General features: G+C 36.1%; 1 protein-coding gene across 2 annotated transcripts in view; it reads right to left on the reverse strand.

Moving 5' to 3' along the window:
• Nucleotides 1-987: 987 nt before the first annotated feature.
• Nucleotides 988-14,943, reverse strand: part of LOC145277779 (uncharacterized) — a 34,030-nt gene continuing 20,074 nt past the window's right edge. The window contains exon 2 of one of the 2 annotated variants that reach the window (XM_080129534.1): nt 988-2,960. In XM_080129534.1, the coding sequence (XP_079985660.1) occupies nt 1,362-2,744 (1,383 nt within the window). In that variant the 5' untranslated portion in view covers nt 2,745-2,960 and the 3' untranslated portion in view covers nt 988-1,361. The remainder of the gene's footprint in view (nt 2,961-14,943) is intronic. The other variant, XM_080129535.1, reaches the window with a different exon arrangement.

A 14,943-nucleotide genomic window follows, 5' to 3' on the forward strand; every position in this document is an offset into this window, starting at 1 on the left:
CCTCCCAAGTTTTGTGGCAAGATGTTGTTTATGATTTTATTAGTAATGTAACCATATTTTCTCGTTTCATTAGCAAAATATGATGAACTTTTTAATTATTTTAATTTTGGAAATTTATTTTTAACGGTATACAGTACTGTTATGCATTAAGGCATTATTTTTCGTTGATGTTATTGTTTGCATGTATAATATTATGAAGCAAGTAATTATTTAGTCTATGGGCCTGAAAATAAGCAAAGAATAATACAAAGTTACCAACTCCCTACATAGTACCCCAGTAGCTTATGTCCCTGATAGTAAAGTGGCAATGTGCCTTGTTTGGGATGAAAATGTAATTAAAATTATATATATATATATATATATATATATATATATATATATATATATATATATATATATATATATATATAATGACCCTGTTCCTGAATGACAAAAAAAACTGGAGGAAAAAAAAATTACCATTCTCTGCATTAAAGTGCAGAAATTAGAAAAAATCTTTCTGACTTCTTGAAATTCGGCCATAGGATTGTGATATGAAACTGGTTTCGTTTTTAACCCTGTATCTTTTTAAATAAATATGTTAAACTCTTACTTTGATAATTGAGCACAGATTAATTCTGTACATTCTGTGTGTATATTTTACAGCTGCCATTATTCTGAGAAATAGTACAACACCATAGAACCCAAAAAGTTGGAAAAATTGCTGGTGTACCTGTATAATTATTTCTTTTTGGTTTAAAGGAATTTCAGTAGTTTTTTTTTCTAAATTTCTATTGTCTTCCTTTTTAACTAATGTTAATGGTAAAAAAAAAAAAAAAATTAGCTGAGTATACTAAGCAAATAATTATAAATCACTCACAAGGTAAAGAAAAAGAAAGGAAAAGGATTTTATAATAATATTAAACGCGAATAACATCAAAATTCTAACATAAGGGCTTAGACAAAAAAAAAAAAAAAGAAAAAAAAAAAAGAATCTTAGAACTGGTTGCAGTGGGAAATGGTAAATCAGATAAAATGATCAAATTATTTCTTTCTTCTCAATTTAGTCTCCATCATGGATTTTAATCTCATTAAATTTCTTTTGTTGAGACAAGAATGTTTTTTTTTGATTTTATTTTTTTTACTTTCAATATCTTAAAAAAAAAAAAAAAAAAAAAAAAATTCTACTTTGTTTTAATTTTCCTATATTTTTTTTTTAAAGCTGACCTTTTTCCCCAAAATGGAAGTGTATGTATGAGCACATACAAGGTATACCTCGTATGGACTATGCTCACAAGAAAAAAAAAATTACATGGCAGCATGAGGATAAAATGGATTTGAATCTGGGAATAAAAAAACTTAAACCCTTATCCAAAAAAAAATTAAGACGTGTCAACAACCACATCCGTTAGAAAGTCTTCTGTACTGACTCCCCACAAAGATACCGCAACTTCATGAAAGATTTTAACCATCTCATCATGTGACATTTTCTTTACAGCTTCAGGTTCCGGTTGTGACTTTGGTGTTGGCGGTTTGGAGTTTTTCTCATTATGGGAATGTATTGGTATGGTACCAGTCATAGAATGGTTCCTCACGTGGTTTTTGGAAACAATGGGTGGATTCTTATCATTAACAATGTGGTTGCCATGGTTTGTGCTTGAAAGCTTAATCTCTGAAGCAGAATGAGCCCTTGCATGATGGTTATGAGCAGGGGTCGGATTAGGTTGCAACGGTTGACTCTTATGAAGATGGTGGGAAGGAGAAGGAGACATGGTCAATGGAGGCCTGCCCTTGGTATTAGGGGTGCTACCAATTGGGTTGGCATTCGGCGACATAATAACATTTCCAATGGAAGCAGCGGATATTTCTACCGTGTGCGTGTGCATGTGTGCAGTCAAGTATGCAGGTTCAGAGAACAACTTGTTGCAACTATAACATATTAATGGTTTTTCAGCAGAGTGCATCTTCATGTGCGCGCTCAGGTTCGATGCGTGGGTGAACGCCTTTCCACAAATCTTACACATAAAGAGACGCTCATCAGCATGCGACTTGAGGTGAGCGCCCAAGTGCGCATACTGTGAGAAGGATTTGTCGCAGAAATCGCATCGATATGGCTTCTCCCCGGAATGCGTTCGCATGTGCATGACGAGATTTGAAGAGATGGAGAACGACTCGAAGCAGATGTCACATTGAAACGGCTTTTCCCCAGAGTGGACCCTCATGTGGTGTGACAGCGAAGTCGAATCAGAGAAAGTTCTTAAACACTCGGTGCATTGAAAGGGTTTCTCGCTTTGGTGGATGCGTTTGTGAGCTGCAAGATTCGAGAGTTGCGTGAAGGACTTGTTGCAAATATTGCATGTGAAGGGCTTCTCTCCAGAATGAATGCGCAGATGCATTGCAAGGTCTGATGGTTGCTGATAAACCTTATCACATAAATGGCATGACAATAGTTTCTTACCCATATGATGTTGCTGCACGTGCTCGGAAAGGCTGAACTGATCATGATACACCTCCTGGCAATAAACACACTTGAGATTCAAAAGTGTTAATGGTGAGCTGGACGAAGTATTACTTAAAGATGTCTTTTTAGACATATTGTTATTTTTCTGTTGCTGTTGCTGCTGCTGCTGTTGCTGTTGTTGTTGTTGCTGCTGCTGCTGGGAATAAGCCCTGAAGAAGGCCTCCCTTGCATGGTGCGCCTCATGCAACATCAAGTCCGATTTTTGCGTAAAAATCTTTGAGCAGAAGCTACACTTGAAACCCATCTTTTTTTTAGGGTATCTTAATCCTTCTCTTTGAATGATGTTTTAAAGTTGCATTTACTCTCCTCCTCCTCCTCCTCCTCTTAAAGAGGTGCAAAGGAGTTTAATATTTCTCACAATCTTTTTTCTTTAATGTATGATGTTTAATAAGTAGGTGTTGAATATAACCAATAATTCCATGGATATACAGGGGAAGAAAAAAAAAAACTTTGCTGCAATCTGAAAAAGAATGAAAAACAAATATCAAAATTATAATTAAATAATATAAATATAAAAAAAATATAATATAAAAAAAAACAAAAAAACTTAAATATTCTTCAAATCAATAAAACAAATGACACATTGAAATTATTTATTTAAATTTTATAGCAAGCCCCACTCTCCCCAATGGTTTACCTCCACATGTGCAGCTGCTATCGCACAAAGGCAGCACGCGTACCACATATTTAACCAACATAAATCCAGTTCAAACAAACAGAAGTAACTGTAAGAAAGAAATAGTGACAGCTAAGAGAGAATTTACTGAAACCACCCAAAAACGCATCAAAGCTCAAAAATTAGGAACCCGTGACTTCTGGAAAATCTACAACAGTGTAGTAAATAATGGGCAATCAACAATTCCCCCACTATTCAACAATCATAAAGTTGCCTGCTCAGCAACCGAGAAGGTTAACATGCTTGCCAGTCAATTTGCCTTCAACTCCACACTAGACCCTGCTAACCACCCTCTCCCAGACTTTCCTTTGCGGACAGATGCCACACTTGACGATCTGAAAATCACCCCTTCTCAGGTGCATGCTATTATAATAAAATCTTGACACTGCAAAAGCATGTGGACCTGATCTCATCCCGGCTGTGCTATTAAAAAAGTGCTCCGCCGAAGTAGCTCCAATCCTCTCCAAACTTTTCAATAAATGCCTTAACGAATCTTGCTTTCCTACCTGCTGGAAAACTGCTTCTGTGGTACCAGTTTTCAAGAATTCTGGCGAAAGAACTGACCCAGCAAATTACCGCCCCATTAGCCTCCTCCCACTTTTTGCCAAAATATTTGAGTCCATAATTAACAAAGCTTTATTCCATCACCTTACAGATACTAAACTTCTTATCGACCAACAATATGGATTTAGGCAAGCCTGTTCCACAGCAGACATTCTAACTGTAATCTCCGAGCGTATATACCATTCACTTGACAAAGCAGGGGAGGGTAGAGTGGTAGCTCTTGATATATCTAAGGCCTTTGACAGAGTATGACACAAAGGTCTTCTCAGGAAAATCAGATCATACGGTATCACTGGAAGAATACTTAACATAATTAAATCCTTCTTAGATAATAGAAAAATCCAATTTGTCCTGTAAATCTAAACAATATGATATAAATGCGGGAGTGCCTCACGGGTCTATCCTTGGACCTCTATTATTCCAAATATTCATAAATGACCTCTCTCACAAAATTGTCTGTGAGATGGGTATATATACTGATGACACCACGCTCTATAACAGACACGAGGGGAAAACAAATGAACACATATCTAAGGAAATGGCAGAAACACTAGAGGATGACCTCCAATCTGTAGTGGAATGAGGACAAAAATGGATGGTCACATTCAATGCTGCCAAGACTAAACTGGTTTCCTTCAATAACTACAAGAAACCTTCTCTGCCACCAATAGCAATGGTCAACGACTCTTTATCTGAAAGCACATCTTTTAAACTCCTCTGCCTAACGTTCACAGGAAACAGGAGTTGGAACAATTACACTGACAGCATTGCCAGGACCGCTGCGAAAAAGGTAGGTTCTGCCTACTGTGCTAGAAAGCTACTGACACCTAAAAGTATCCTGTACCTCTATAAGGCCACCATTCGCCCATGTATGGAGTATTGTTGTCATATTTGGGCCGGTGCATCTGCTACTAGTCTCACTCCTAGACAAGGTTCAAAAGAGAGTCACCAACCTAATAGGTCTTGAACTATCATCTAAGTTTCAGCCTCTGTCCTATCGATGCAATGTAGCATCACTGCCTGTTCTACAAGTACTTTAACATTGGATGTTCCGATGAGCTGCAAGCACTTGTACCCCCTCTATGTAAATACCACCGACAAACCCGACATTTCAGTAAAATTCCACCCCTTCACAGTAGAGATCCCTAGATGTAAGAGAGCCTTCTACTCCAGTAGTTTCTTCCCCAGAACCACTAGACTTTGGAACTCCCTGCCAGGTTCCTGCTTCCCCAACTGTTCTGACATGCAGAAGTTCAAGTGTAATGTGAACCGACATCTTGCTGCCCAACTCCCCACCTAGTACCCCTGTAGCCTGTGTCCCTAATAGTAGCCCCCTACATCAAAGTGGCAATGTGCCTTGTTAGGGGTGAAAATGCAATAAAAAAATAAATAAATAAAATAAAAAAAATAAAAAATTATACTGGTTTTTTACTAATGGTCACTCGAGGATAAGTGTTAATAGTTGGAATGATTGTCACTTAAGAGATAAAGAACTTAATGAGAGGATTGCGAAAGATTGATGGGATAAACCAGTTTCAAATTATTAGTGAGTTTGAAACAATTTTAAAATGACTAAAGCAGAATGTTTTTTTTTACCATAATGGCATTAGAATCAGATTTAGATTTCTTTCATGCATGTGAAACATAGTACAGATGTACTAACGATACTGTAAGCCATTTCAACTTAAAAAAATAAGATTCATTTCTTTTTGTTCTTGTCTAGAATTCCCTATATAATAATAAAAAAATGTATGATGTACATACCCATGATGAAACAAAAATATATCCCCAAAATCAAGTAAAAAATGAAACTAAGGAAATAAAATTTTATGAGTATTCAAGAAAAATATGACTCCCATCATTTTGAAAAAAAAGTCAAGGGAGATAACTCTACAATAACGTGTACTTACTAGATTTATATGCCTACAAATTCCCATTAATCGCTTAGAGAATTTTCTTTATAAAATTATTTGATCAATTTATATAATTTTTGGAATATAATATTTTCGCTTCATCATCAGTATGGACATCATACATATTTTTCTTTAATCTGTATATATATTTTTTTAATCTGAGGAAATTCTGAACAATGACAAATCCATAATTACATGGATCTGCAGAGAAAGACCCGAGCAAACCAGACATTAGGTGTTAGGATTTTCTGAAGGCACTTCATTTACCCAACATAGATGTTATCCTAAAATCGGATCAGTTGCACTGGTATGATCATGTGGAGGGCTTCATTAGAGAAGCATGGTCTTTAATTGCAAGAAGGTTGGCTACTCAAAAGATTTGAAAGCAAGTATTTGGACAAGATTGTATAAAAACTGTAGAGTAGAAACTGAGTTTGCAGTACATAAAAACTGAACATGTTTTGTTTTCATCCATAGCCTCTTGAGGAAACGGGTGTAGTATCTGTTTTGATACTACACTTTATCTTTTACCTGTCTGTCAGTGAAGGAGAACTCCTAGAACTGAGACAATTTTTATTTGAATCCAGATTACCCCTTTTTAGGGAGCTGAATTTCTCCCACATTAAAAATCGAACTTTGTCTAACTGACCTTATGGGGAGACAAGTAAATATGAACTGAGTGTTGGACAAGGGTAATGTTATCTATATATATAAAAGCGAAAATGTATGTATGTATGCTTTTCCTCGATGTCCACAAAAGGCTTCTTTCAGAGAAGCGCTCGCTCGGTTCACAACTTCTTAAAACTTTTTATATCATCTCACACTTAACCACGGAGCTCGCCTGTCTATTTAATTTTATTAACTTTCAAACGTTAATTATTCCACATTTCCCGCATCGGCACGTGTTACTTTCGGTTTTTGGTATAAACAAAAAGCGAAACTCGACTCTAATAACAGGCCCAGAGCCAGTGAACGTTTGTCGACTTCGTCATATCAGACGGGGGAGCGGGTTTTTGAAAACAAACAAACAGATTTATTGACCTCATTAAAAACTGTCCCTCACAAAATGCTGACTGCTGAATACCTATCGCCGTCACGTCAATCAAAAACGAGCACCTATTTTTTTTCTTTCACACTTACTATTTTCCAACTGCGTGTCGTCAAGGCTTTGTTTTTTTTTCACGGGCACCTGTTTTTTTTTTTTTACACACACCTACAAACACCCGGGCAACGCCTCGCTAGTCTATAAATATAAAAGCGAAAATATGTGTATGTTTGTATGTGTGTGTGTTTGTGTGTCCGCTAAAAACTTTCGACAGACATGACGAAAATTCACAAACTCGATATCATATTGAAGCCCCATCCTTCGCACGAAAAATATCGAAGAATTGGCCAAAAACGTTAATTTTTTCACCCCAAAATCGACAATATTTGACAGGGGGGGTGGTCAACAAAAACAGTCCTCTCGTGACAACGACCGGTTCTACGCATGCGTCATGACCTGATTTACTTTAAATACTTGAAAAACTGACTAAATTTCATGTACGTCGCGTTAGCTCAGTTGGTTAGCACGTTGGTTCGTTATCTAAACGTTTTAGGTTCGAATCGTGGTGTGAGATGTCTTTTTTTTCTTTTTGTCTTTTGTTTTTTAAATTTAAATATTTAACGAGTGTTATTCAAGCCATTTTTCATGTAACGTTCGTTTTTCTGGGGGTTTTTTTACTTCGCTTATCCACCCCCGACCACACACCAAAAAACTCCCGGGTACCCAACGATTTTTAAAATTTTAATATCGAAACAGGCTTATTTAAGCCATTTTTCAAGTGTTCGTTTTTCTGGTTTCTTTTTTGTTTTTTCGATGTTTACATTTAACATTGTTCGTTTGCCTTACGTTAGTTTTTTTTTCTCGATGTTTTGACTACCCCCCACCCCCCGCTTAAGTTTTAACATTCGTTTTTAAGTTTTCTTTTTTTACTTCGCTTATAACAAACAAACCTGGTCATTGACCTCATTTGCTGAATAGCTATTGCTTACGTCGTTGTCGTCGTCGTAACGTTCTACGACTTCCGTGCGCGCACCTGTCAATTTGGTTCTTACTTAAATAAATTCAAACATCTTTCAGTAACTCATTCTGGCTGGCCGATTTTATTTACAAACTTCGCCTCAGGGCTTCGAGTTCAATCCTACCAATTTTTACCCCCCCTCCCCCCCCCGGTTTCTTTTTTATTTAACAGCACACACACCTCCAAACACCCGGGCAACGCCAGGTACCCCCGTTAGTCTATATATATATAAAAGCGAAAATGTGTTTGTAAGTATGTATGTGTGTTTGTATGTCTCGCAAAAACTTTCGACACGGGTCACAGATTATTGCCAGATCGGTATCATTTTAAAGTTCCAACCTTCATCTGACAAATATCGAAAAATTGGCCAAAAACGTTAATTTCTTCACCCTGAAATCAGCAGTTTTCTAAAGGGGTGAGGATGGGGGTCAGCAAAAACCGTCCTCATGACGAGTTCGGTTCTATGCATGCGCAAATGACGTAATCTGATTTAGTTTAAAGATTTTAAAAAGCGACAGAATTTCGGTGACGTCGTCTTAGCTCAGTTGCTTAGAGCGAGGCCTCATTATCTAAACGTTTTGGGTTTGAATCAGTTTTTTTAATTTTAATATTGAAGCAGGGTTATTTAAGCCATTTTTCACATTTTTTAACGTTTGTTTTTCTGTTTTTTTTACTTCACATTCACTTATTCTTAGGTTTTCATTAACATCCCCCGCCCGACCACACACCCAAAAACACCCGGGCAATGCCGGGTACCCCCCGGGGTTATTTAAGCCATTTTTCACATGTTTTTCTGTTTTCTTTTTTTGTTTTTCCAAATTTTGCTTTAACATCGTTCGTTCGCCTTACGTTAGTTTTTTTTCTCGATTTTTGTAAAGTTTTAAAATATTTACTTCGCTTATTCTTATGTTTTGATTAACACGCCGCCCGAGCACACACACCTCTAAACACCCGGGCAACGTCGGGTAGCCCCCGCTAGTGTTAAATAAATAGAAAAAAGAGAGAGAGGAAGAAAGATGTAAATATTGAATGGTTAAGAAATTTTGAAACAGAGACAGACAAAATATACTGAGGCTCTTGCAAAGTTTGACTAAGATTTCCAGCAAAATCATTGAAAAATAACAATTATGATAAGATAGTTTGTCTGGATAATTATTCTTAGAGGATTAAAAAAAAAAAAAAAAAAAAGAAACACTATTCTAAAATTGAAAACGGAACCATTAAGATTCAATTCTAAACCAAACCGTTTGGAAGAAATATTTGGAAATTAAGGCTTAATAGAAAAGACTATTTCTCTGACCATCACTGCAATCCGAGGTGATAAATGTATTTCCTCTATGGGAATACAGCATATATTTTTCAACTTTAAAGTCGGAAAATATACGCCATACTCCCATCGACACATCAGTTCTTATTAGATTACCAAAATTAAACGATGCCAAACCTGGTTATTTAGTAATCGATAGGTGACTATTTGGAAATACTAGGTTCTGTATGACTGACTGGGATACACATGCTGATTGGGGACCAAATGTGAATTTGATATTCCCTCGAAACTTCTTATGGTTTACCTGTTCAGAATAAATGTCACAACTTACCAAATGTGAAGGGAGTTAATCTACAATATTTTTTTTCATACTGAAAGTCTGTTTTAAAAGACTTAGGAAGATATTTATTGATGCCCCCCACCCCAAATTATTTGAAGTATTTTAAGAGAGAAGAAAGGCAAGACAAAATATGACAGAGGTAGAAAAAAGAAAAAAAGTAAGAGAAAAAATAAGGATCTAAAGCTCTAGCTATTTTACCCATTATATATATATTAGTAATGAAATCAAAAGGATGTAGTGTTTACCTTATATAAGCAATGGTAAACTTCAATCTAATATAAATAGAATAGCGCTTATTATAAAAGAAAGAAAATTAAAACTAAGTTGAACTTTACAATCAAAATTTATTGTTCGACTGAATACTCCAAAAAACAATTTACAAAGTCCTTATTCCGCAGAGTTTCAAAGAATCCTATTCTTCTCATCAGAGGACAGAAAGAAATCAGCAAATTATATGTGTAGCAATGCTAAAATTTGCTGGTTATGGCATTAAGTGAAACTGCAATTTATTACAGTCATGTCTGTTCACATTACACTTGAACTTCTGCACATCAGTACAGTTGGGAAAGCAGAATCTTGGAAGGGAATTTCAAAGTTTAGCAATTCTGGGGAAGAAACTATTGGAGTAGAAGGCTTTCTTACACCTAGGGATCTCCACTATGTAGGGGCGGGATTTAGCTGCTTGTCGGGTTTGTCGGGTGTATTTATGTTGAGGGGGTACAAGTGCTTGTAATTTGTCAGAGCATTCACCATTAAAGTACTTGTAGAACAGGCAGAGGGATGCAACATTTCGTTGATGGGACAGAGGCTGAAGCCTAGATGACAGTTCAGGACCTATCAGGTTGGTGACTCTTTTGAACCTTGTCCAGGAGTGAGAGACAAGTAACAGATGCATCAGCCCAAATGTGACAACCGTATTCCATACATGAGTGAATAGTGGCCTTATAGGGGTACAAGATACTTTCAGGTGTAAGGAGATTTCGAGCATGGTAGAGAGAGCCCACCTTCTTCGCAGCAGCCTTGGCAATGCTCTCAATGTATCTATTCCAGTTCATGTTTCCTGTGAATGTTAGGCCGAGGAGTTTAAAGGAAGTACTTTCAGATAATGTGTTTTTGGCCATTGCTATTGGTGGTAGAGAAGGTTTCTTGTAATTATTGAAGGAAATAAGCTTAGTCTTGACAGCATTGAATGTGACCATCCAGTTTTGTCCCCCATTCCACTACAGATTGAAGGTCTTCATCTAGTGTTTCTGCCATTTCTTTAGATATGTGTTCATTTGTTTTCCCCTCGTGCCTGTTATAGAGAGTGGTGTCATCAGCAAATATACCCATCTCCAAAACAATTTTATCAGGAAGATCATTTATGAATATCAGGAATAATAAAGGTTCCAGGATAGATCCCTGAGGTACTCCCGCATTTATATCATATTGTTTAGATGTACGACCGTCGAGGACAACCTGGATTTTTCTCTTAAGAAGGATTTAATTACATTATGTATTCTTCTAGTGATACCATATGATCTGATGTCTTTAGAAGACCATTGTGCCATACCTTGTCAAAAGCCTTATATATATCAAGGGCTACCGCTCTAACCTCCACTGCTTTGTCCAGTGAATGGTATATACGTTCAGAGATTACAGTTAAGATATCAGCTGTGGAACAGGCTTGCCTAAATCCATATTAATTGTCAGTCAAAAGTTTAGCAGCTGTAAGGTGATGAACTGGAGCTTGGTTAATTATGGATTCAAATATTTTGGCGAAAAATGGGAGGAGGCTAATGGGGCGATAATTTAATGGGTCAGTTCTTTTGCCAGAATTCTTGAAAACTGATACCACAGAGCGGTTTTCCAGCAGTCAGGAAAGCAAGATTCGTTAAGCCATTTGTTGTAAAGTTTGGAGAGAACTGGAGCAACCTCAGCAAAGCAATTTTTTAATAGCACAGCCGGGATGAGATCGGGTTCACATGCTTTTGAGGTGTGTAGGTTTTTTATGATACCATGTACCTGAGAAGGGGTGATTTTCAGATCATCTAGTGTGGCTTCTGTTTGCAAAGGAAAGTCAGAGAAGGAGTGGTTTGCCAGATCGAATGTGGAGTTTGAGGCAAACATGTTAGCCTTCTCGGTTGCCGTGCAGATAACCTCATGATTGTTTGATAGTGGAGGAATTGTTACTGCCCATTATTTACTACACTGTTGTAAATTTTCCAAAAATCATAGGTTCCTAATTTTTGTGCTTCAATACGTTTTCTGATGGTTTCAGTATTCTGTCTTAGCTGTTGCTATTTCTCTCTTACAATTACTTCTAGCTTTTATAAACTTCTGTCTGTTTGAACTGGATCTAAAAGTTCAAAATGCAAAAAAATCAAGTATCATACTTCAATTGTGCTCTAACCAGAAACATTCATTTCAAACGTACCCCTGTCATATTAAAGAACCTACTGTTGATTACATATGTCGGGCCTTTCGGCTTGCGTGGTAATAAAACTTCTCAAATGCACTTATGATGTTAGGTTATGTAAGGTGTTAATTTCGGTTCAAATCGCCTGTTTCTTCTTTCATCGGATTATTTCAATTATCGATACTTATCGAAGACATTTCGATACAAAACCCATCTAAGAACACTACCAGGCACATGAAGTTCCATTGTGTGAAATTTCATAAAAATAGACTCAAACTCATAGACAAAGTTTTATATATTTCAGATTAAAAATATTCAAAAATGAAAACCAATGAATTAACAAGGTTATTAACAGTGCCCAATAAAAAAGAGCACAATATACTGTTATTTATATTCAGATAAACATTTTACATGGTCATTACATAGACATGACAATGTTTTGGTCAGTCATTTATGAATAACTAATGACTTAATCAAGAACAAAACCCTTCAGAGGAAAGAACTTGTGTCACCTGATGAGGTCATTACTGACTGAATGAAACATTGTCATGTCTGTGTAGTGACCACTTAAAACGTGTATCTGAATATAAATCCAAGTGTGTATATATATATATATATATATATACATACACAATAAATGAACTTGAAAAGCAAATTATCTATATAAATAAAACAGTAGATTATGTATGTGTGTGTGTGTCTAAATATTTAATTGATAAACTCTTAAACTACTCACCACATAAGACTGAAATTAACAGGATATAGTGATCATACATCAAGGATCGTTTATAACGAATAAAATCTTGCTTGGATGGATGAATAACGCATACAGAAAATATGTCAGCAAGTTGAAATGCAAACTGTTCATTTCAACTTGCTGATATATTTCTATTTCTGCGCATGCGCAAATTCAAATGTAGCTTAAAGTAGTTTTATTTTGAATCTTATTTATCTGGTAATAGCTCAGATGGTAGAGAACGCAGCTAGACTGCTAAATGTTTTGGTTTCAATTCTAGCTGATGGCACTCAAGGCATTCTTTTTTTTTTTTTAAGTTGAAATCAGTTCTATATATTAGGAACACTATAATATACTGTAATAATAAATATGAAATCTGCACGAATTAAGATATATTTAAGCATATATTACTTCCTGGCAAGGCTGGGCGCCCCCGCTAGTCCTTAATAAAGCAAACCTATCAAGATAGTAAAAGCTCTGCTTGATTAAAAGAAGCAATTCATCAATTAAATTAAAAAGATGAGGAATAAAATAAATTACATAGAATTTTATTATATCATCAGATCAATAAGGAACGAAGATGAGAAGAAAATGGAAAAAGGACCTCTATAGGCCATGGCGTTTCAAAGCTAAATGCTTATCAAAAAGGAGAAAAATCAGCATTATACAAAAATAAGGGTATAGAAATAAAAGCAACTTAACATTTAGCTTAGAAATTAAAAAGATAGTGAAATGCCATAGTCTAAAAAGGTTATTTTCCCATTTTTTTTTCATTTCCGTTCCCTATCAATCTCATGATATAAAGTTCTTTGTAACTTATTCCTCATCTTTTTAATATATGTGTGTGTGTGTGTGTGTGTGTGTGTGTGTGTATATAAGAGTAATAGTTTCCGTCTTGACAGATTATGGATACCCACTGTAAGGGTACCTGGACATGGGATTTTTGTGGCAAGAGTTGCACAATCTCCAACCATATTTTTCCCAAGTCAGCGTTGTTAAATACTAGTGGCAAATGGAGGTTCAGGATGACTAGAAACAATGCCGAGATAAGCAGAGAGTGCATACACCTAGAATTCCCAAATGGTCAACCATCTGTTACTAGCCAGGCTCAACATTGCTTAACTTCAATAATCTGACAAGAATCGGTGTGTCAATGTGATTATACCGTATAAACAAACATACGTACACACATAAAAAGAAAAAAATAATCCGATAAAAAGCAGAAACTCGCATTTCTAACTTTTACAATCAAACCACTAATATGTTTACAAATTCTAAAGTTAGAAATTGCACTTTTTGGGTCTGCTGTTTTGAGTTGTCCAGCCACCAAAATCACAATGTGCAAGACATATCCATGTGGCTTTCTTAGTAAAAAAAAAAAAAACCCAAAAAACATAGCACTATTGGATAAAATAAAAATTTTCAATCCATCACTGTGCAGATAGGCAGAGAGATGAAAGGGATAGAAAATTTACTTAAAATTGCGCTGGAGATTTCATCACTATTTTGAAGTGCCCAGTTCCTTCTGCATAGCTATCAGCTTGGTGGAAAGGCGGCATCACGGAAGATACTTGCAAACATGTGCAATGCTGCATGTTTAGTGACATACATAGATGCAAGCTGCAGATGACAGGTAGGTGAGGAGAAATATCTTAAGAAATCGGCTGGGCCATTTAAAAAAAAAAAAAATGATTACCTCTTTAAAAAGGGGGCTCATACAGCCAGATACTATCACTCATAACTTTACAGAATTAATGTCCACTCTAGGTAAGAGGCTTCATGGTTAGTAGTTCTTTTTTGTCCAATGATAAAATAGTTACTTTAGAGTAGACTGGTTGTATGATCTACCCCAACATCTACACATTTTCAAGAAACACCAACAGGGGTCAGTTGGGTTAAAATCCAATGTTTATGAAGGCGACTTCTGCTAAAAAAGACAGATTTCCTGATATGGAGGCTCTGCTTGCCTTTGCCTCCTGCACATGCCTCTTATCTCCATGGTGTTCTAAATGAACAAAATGAACTTCAAGACTGGGAATAAACTGCCGAAAAGAATCTGATGATGCTGGTGATCACACCACATTCATTGACACCAACATCAGTGCAGAATTACTAAGAAGCTTTGTAAGTGCAGTAAAACTTGTCTTGTTTCTTTAACTTTATTACTATGTTTACAGGCAATGATAACACATTTCATTGCCACCATTCTCACAATAATCATTACATCACAACTATCATCGATGTTAAATATGACGTGTGATAGTTTAGGTGTTACAGTTTATAACAAATCCCAAAAGAATATCTATTAGTTCCCAAGATACACGAGTTACAAAGTCGTGAAATTTTGAACCTGTTTGCCGACATTTTTTTTAAAGTGACGCTTAGTATCATATGATTCTGAGGCCTCAATTATTCTGGCAAGTAAACATGAAACTGCACAGATTGTTGTTGATTTAAGACTGCAATATGACCAAACATTTGTAAAG

Source organism: Euprymna scolopes, chromosome 6 (genome assembly GCF_053919585.1).
Source record: "Euprymna scolopes isolate OS-2025 chromosome 6, ASM5391958v1, whole genome shotgun sequence".
Classification (NCBI taxonomy): Eukaryota; Metazoa; Mollusca; class Cephalopoda; order Sepiida; family Sepiolidae; genus Euprymna; species Euprymna scolopes.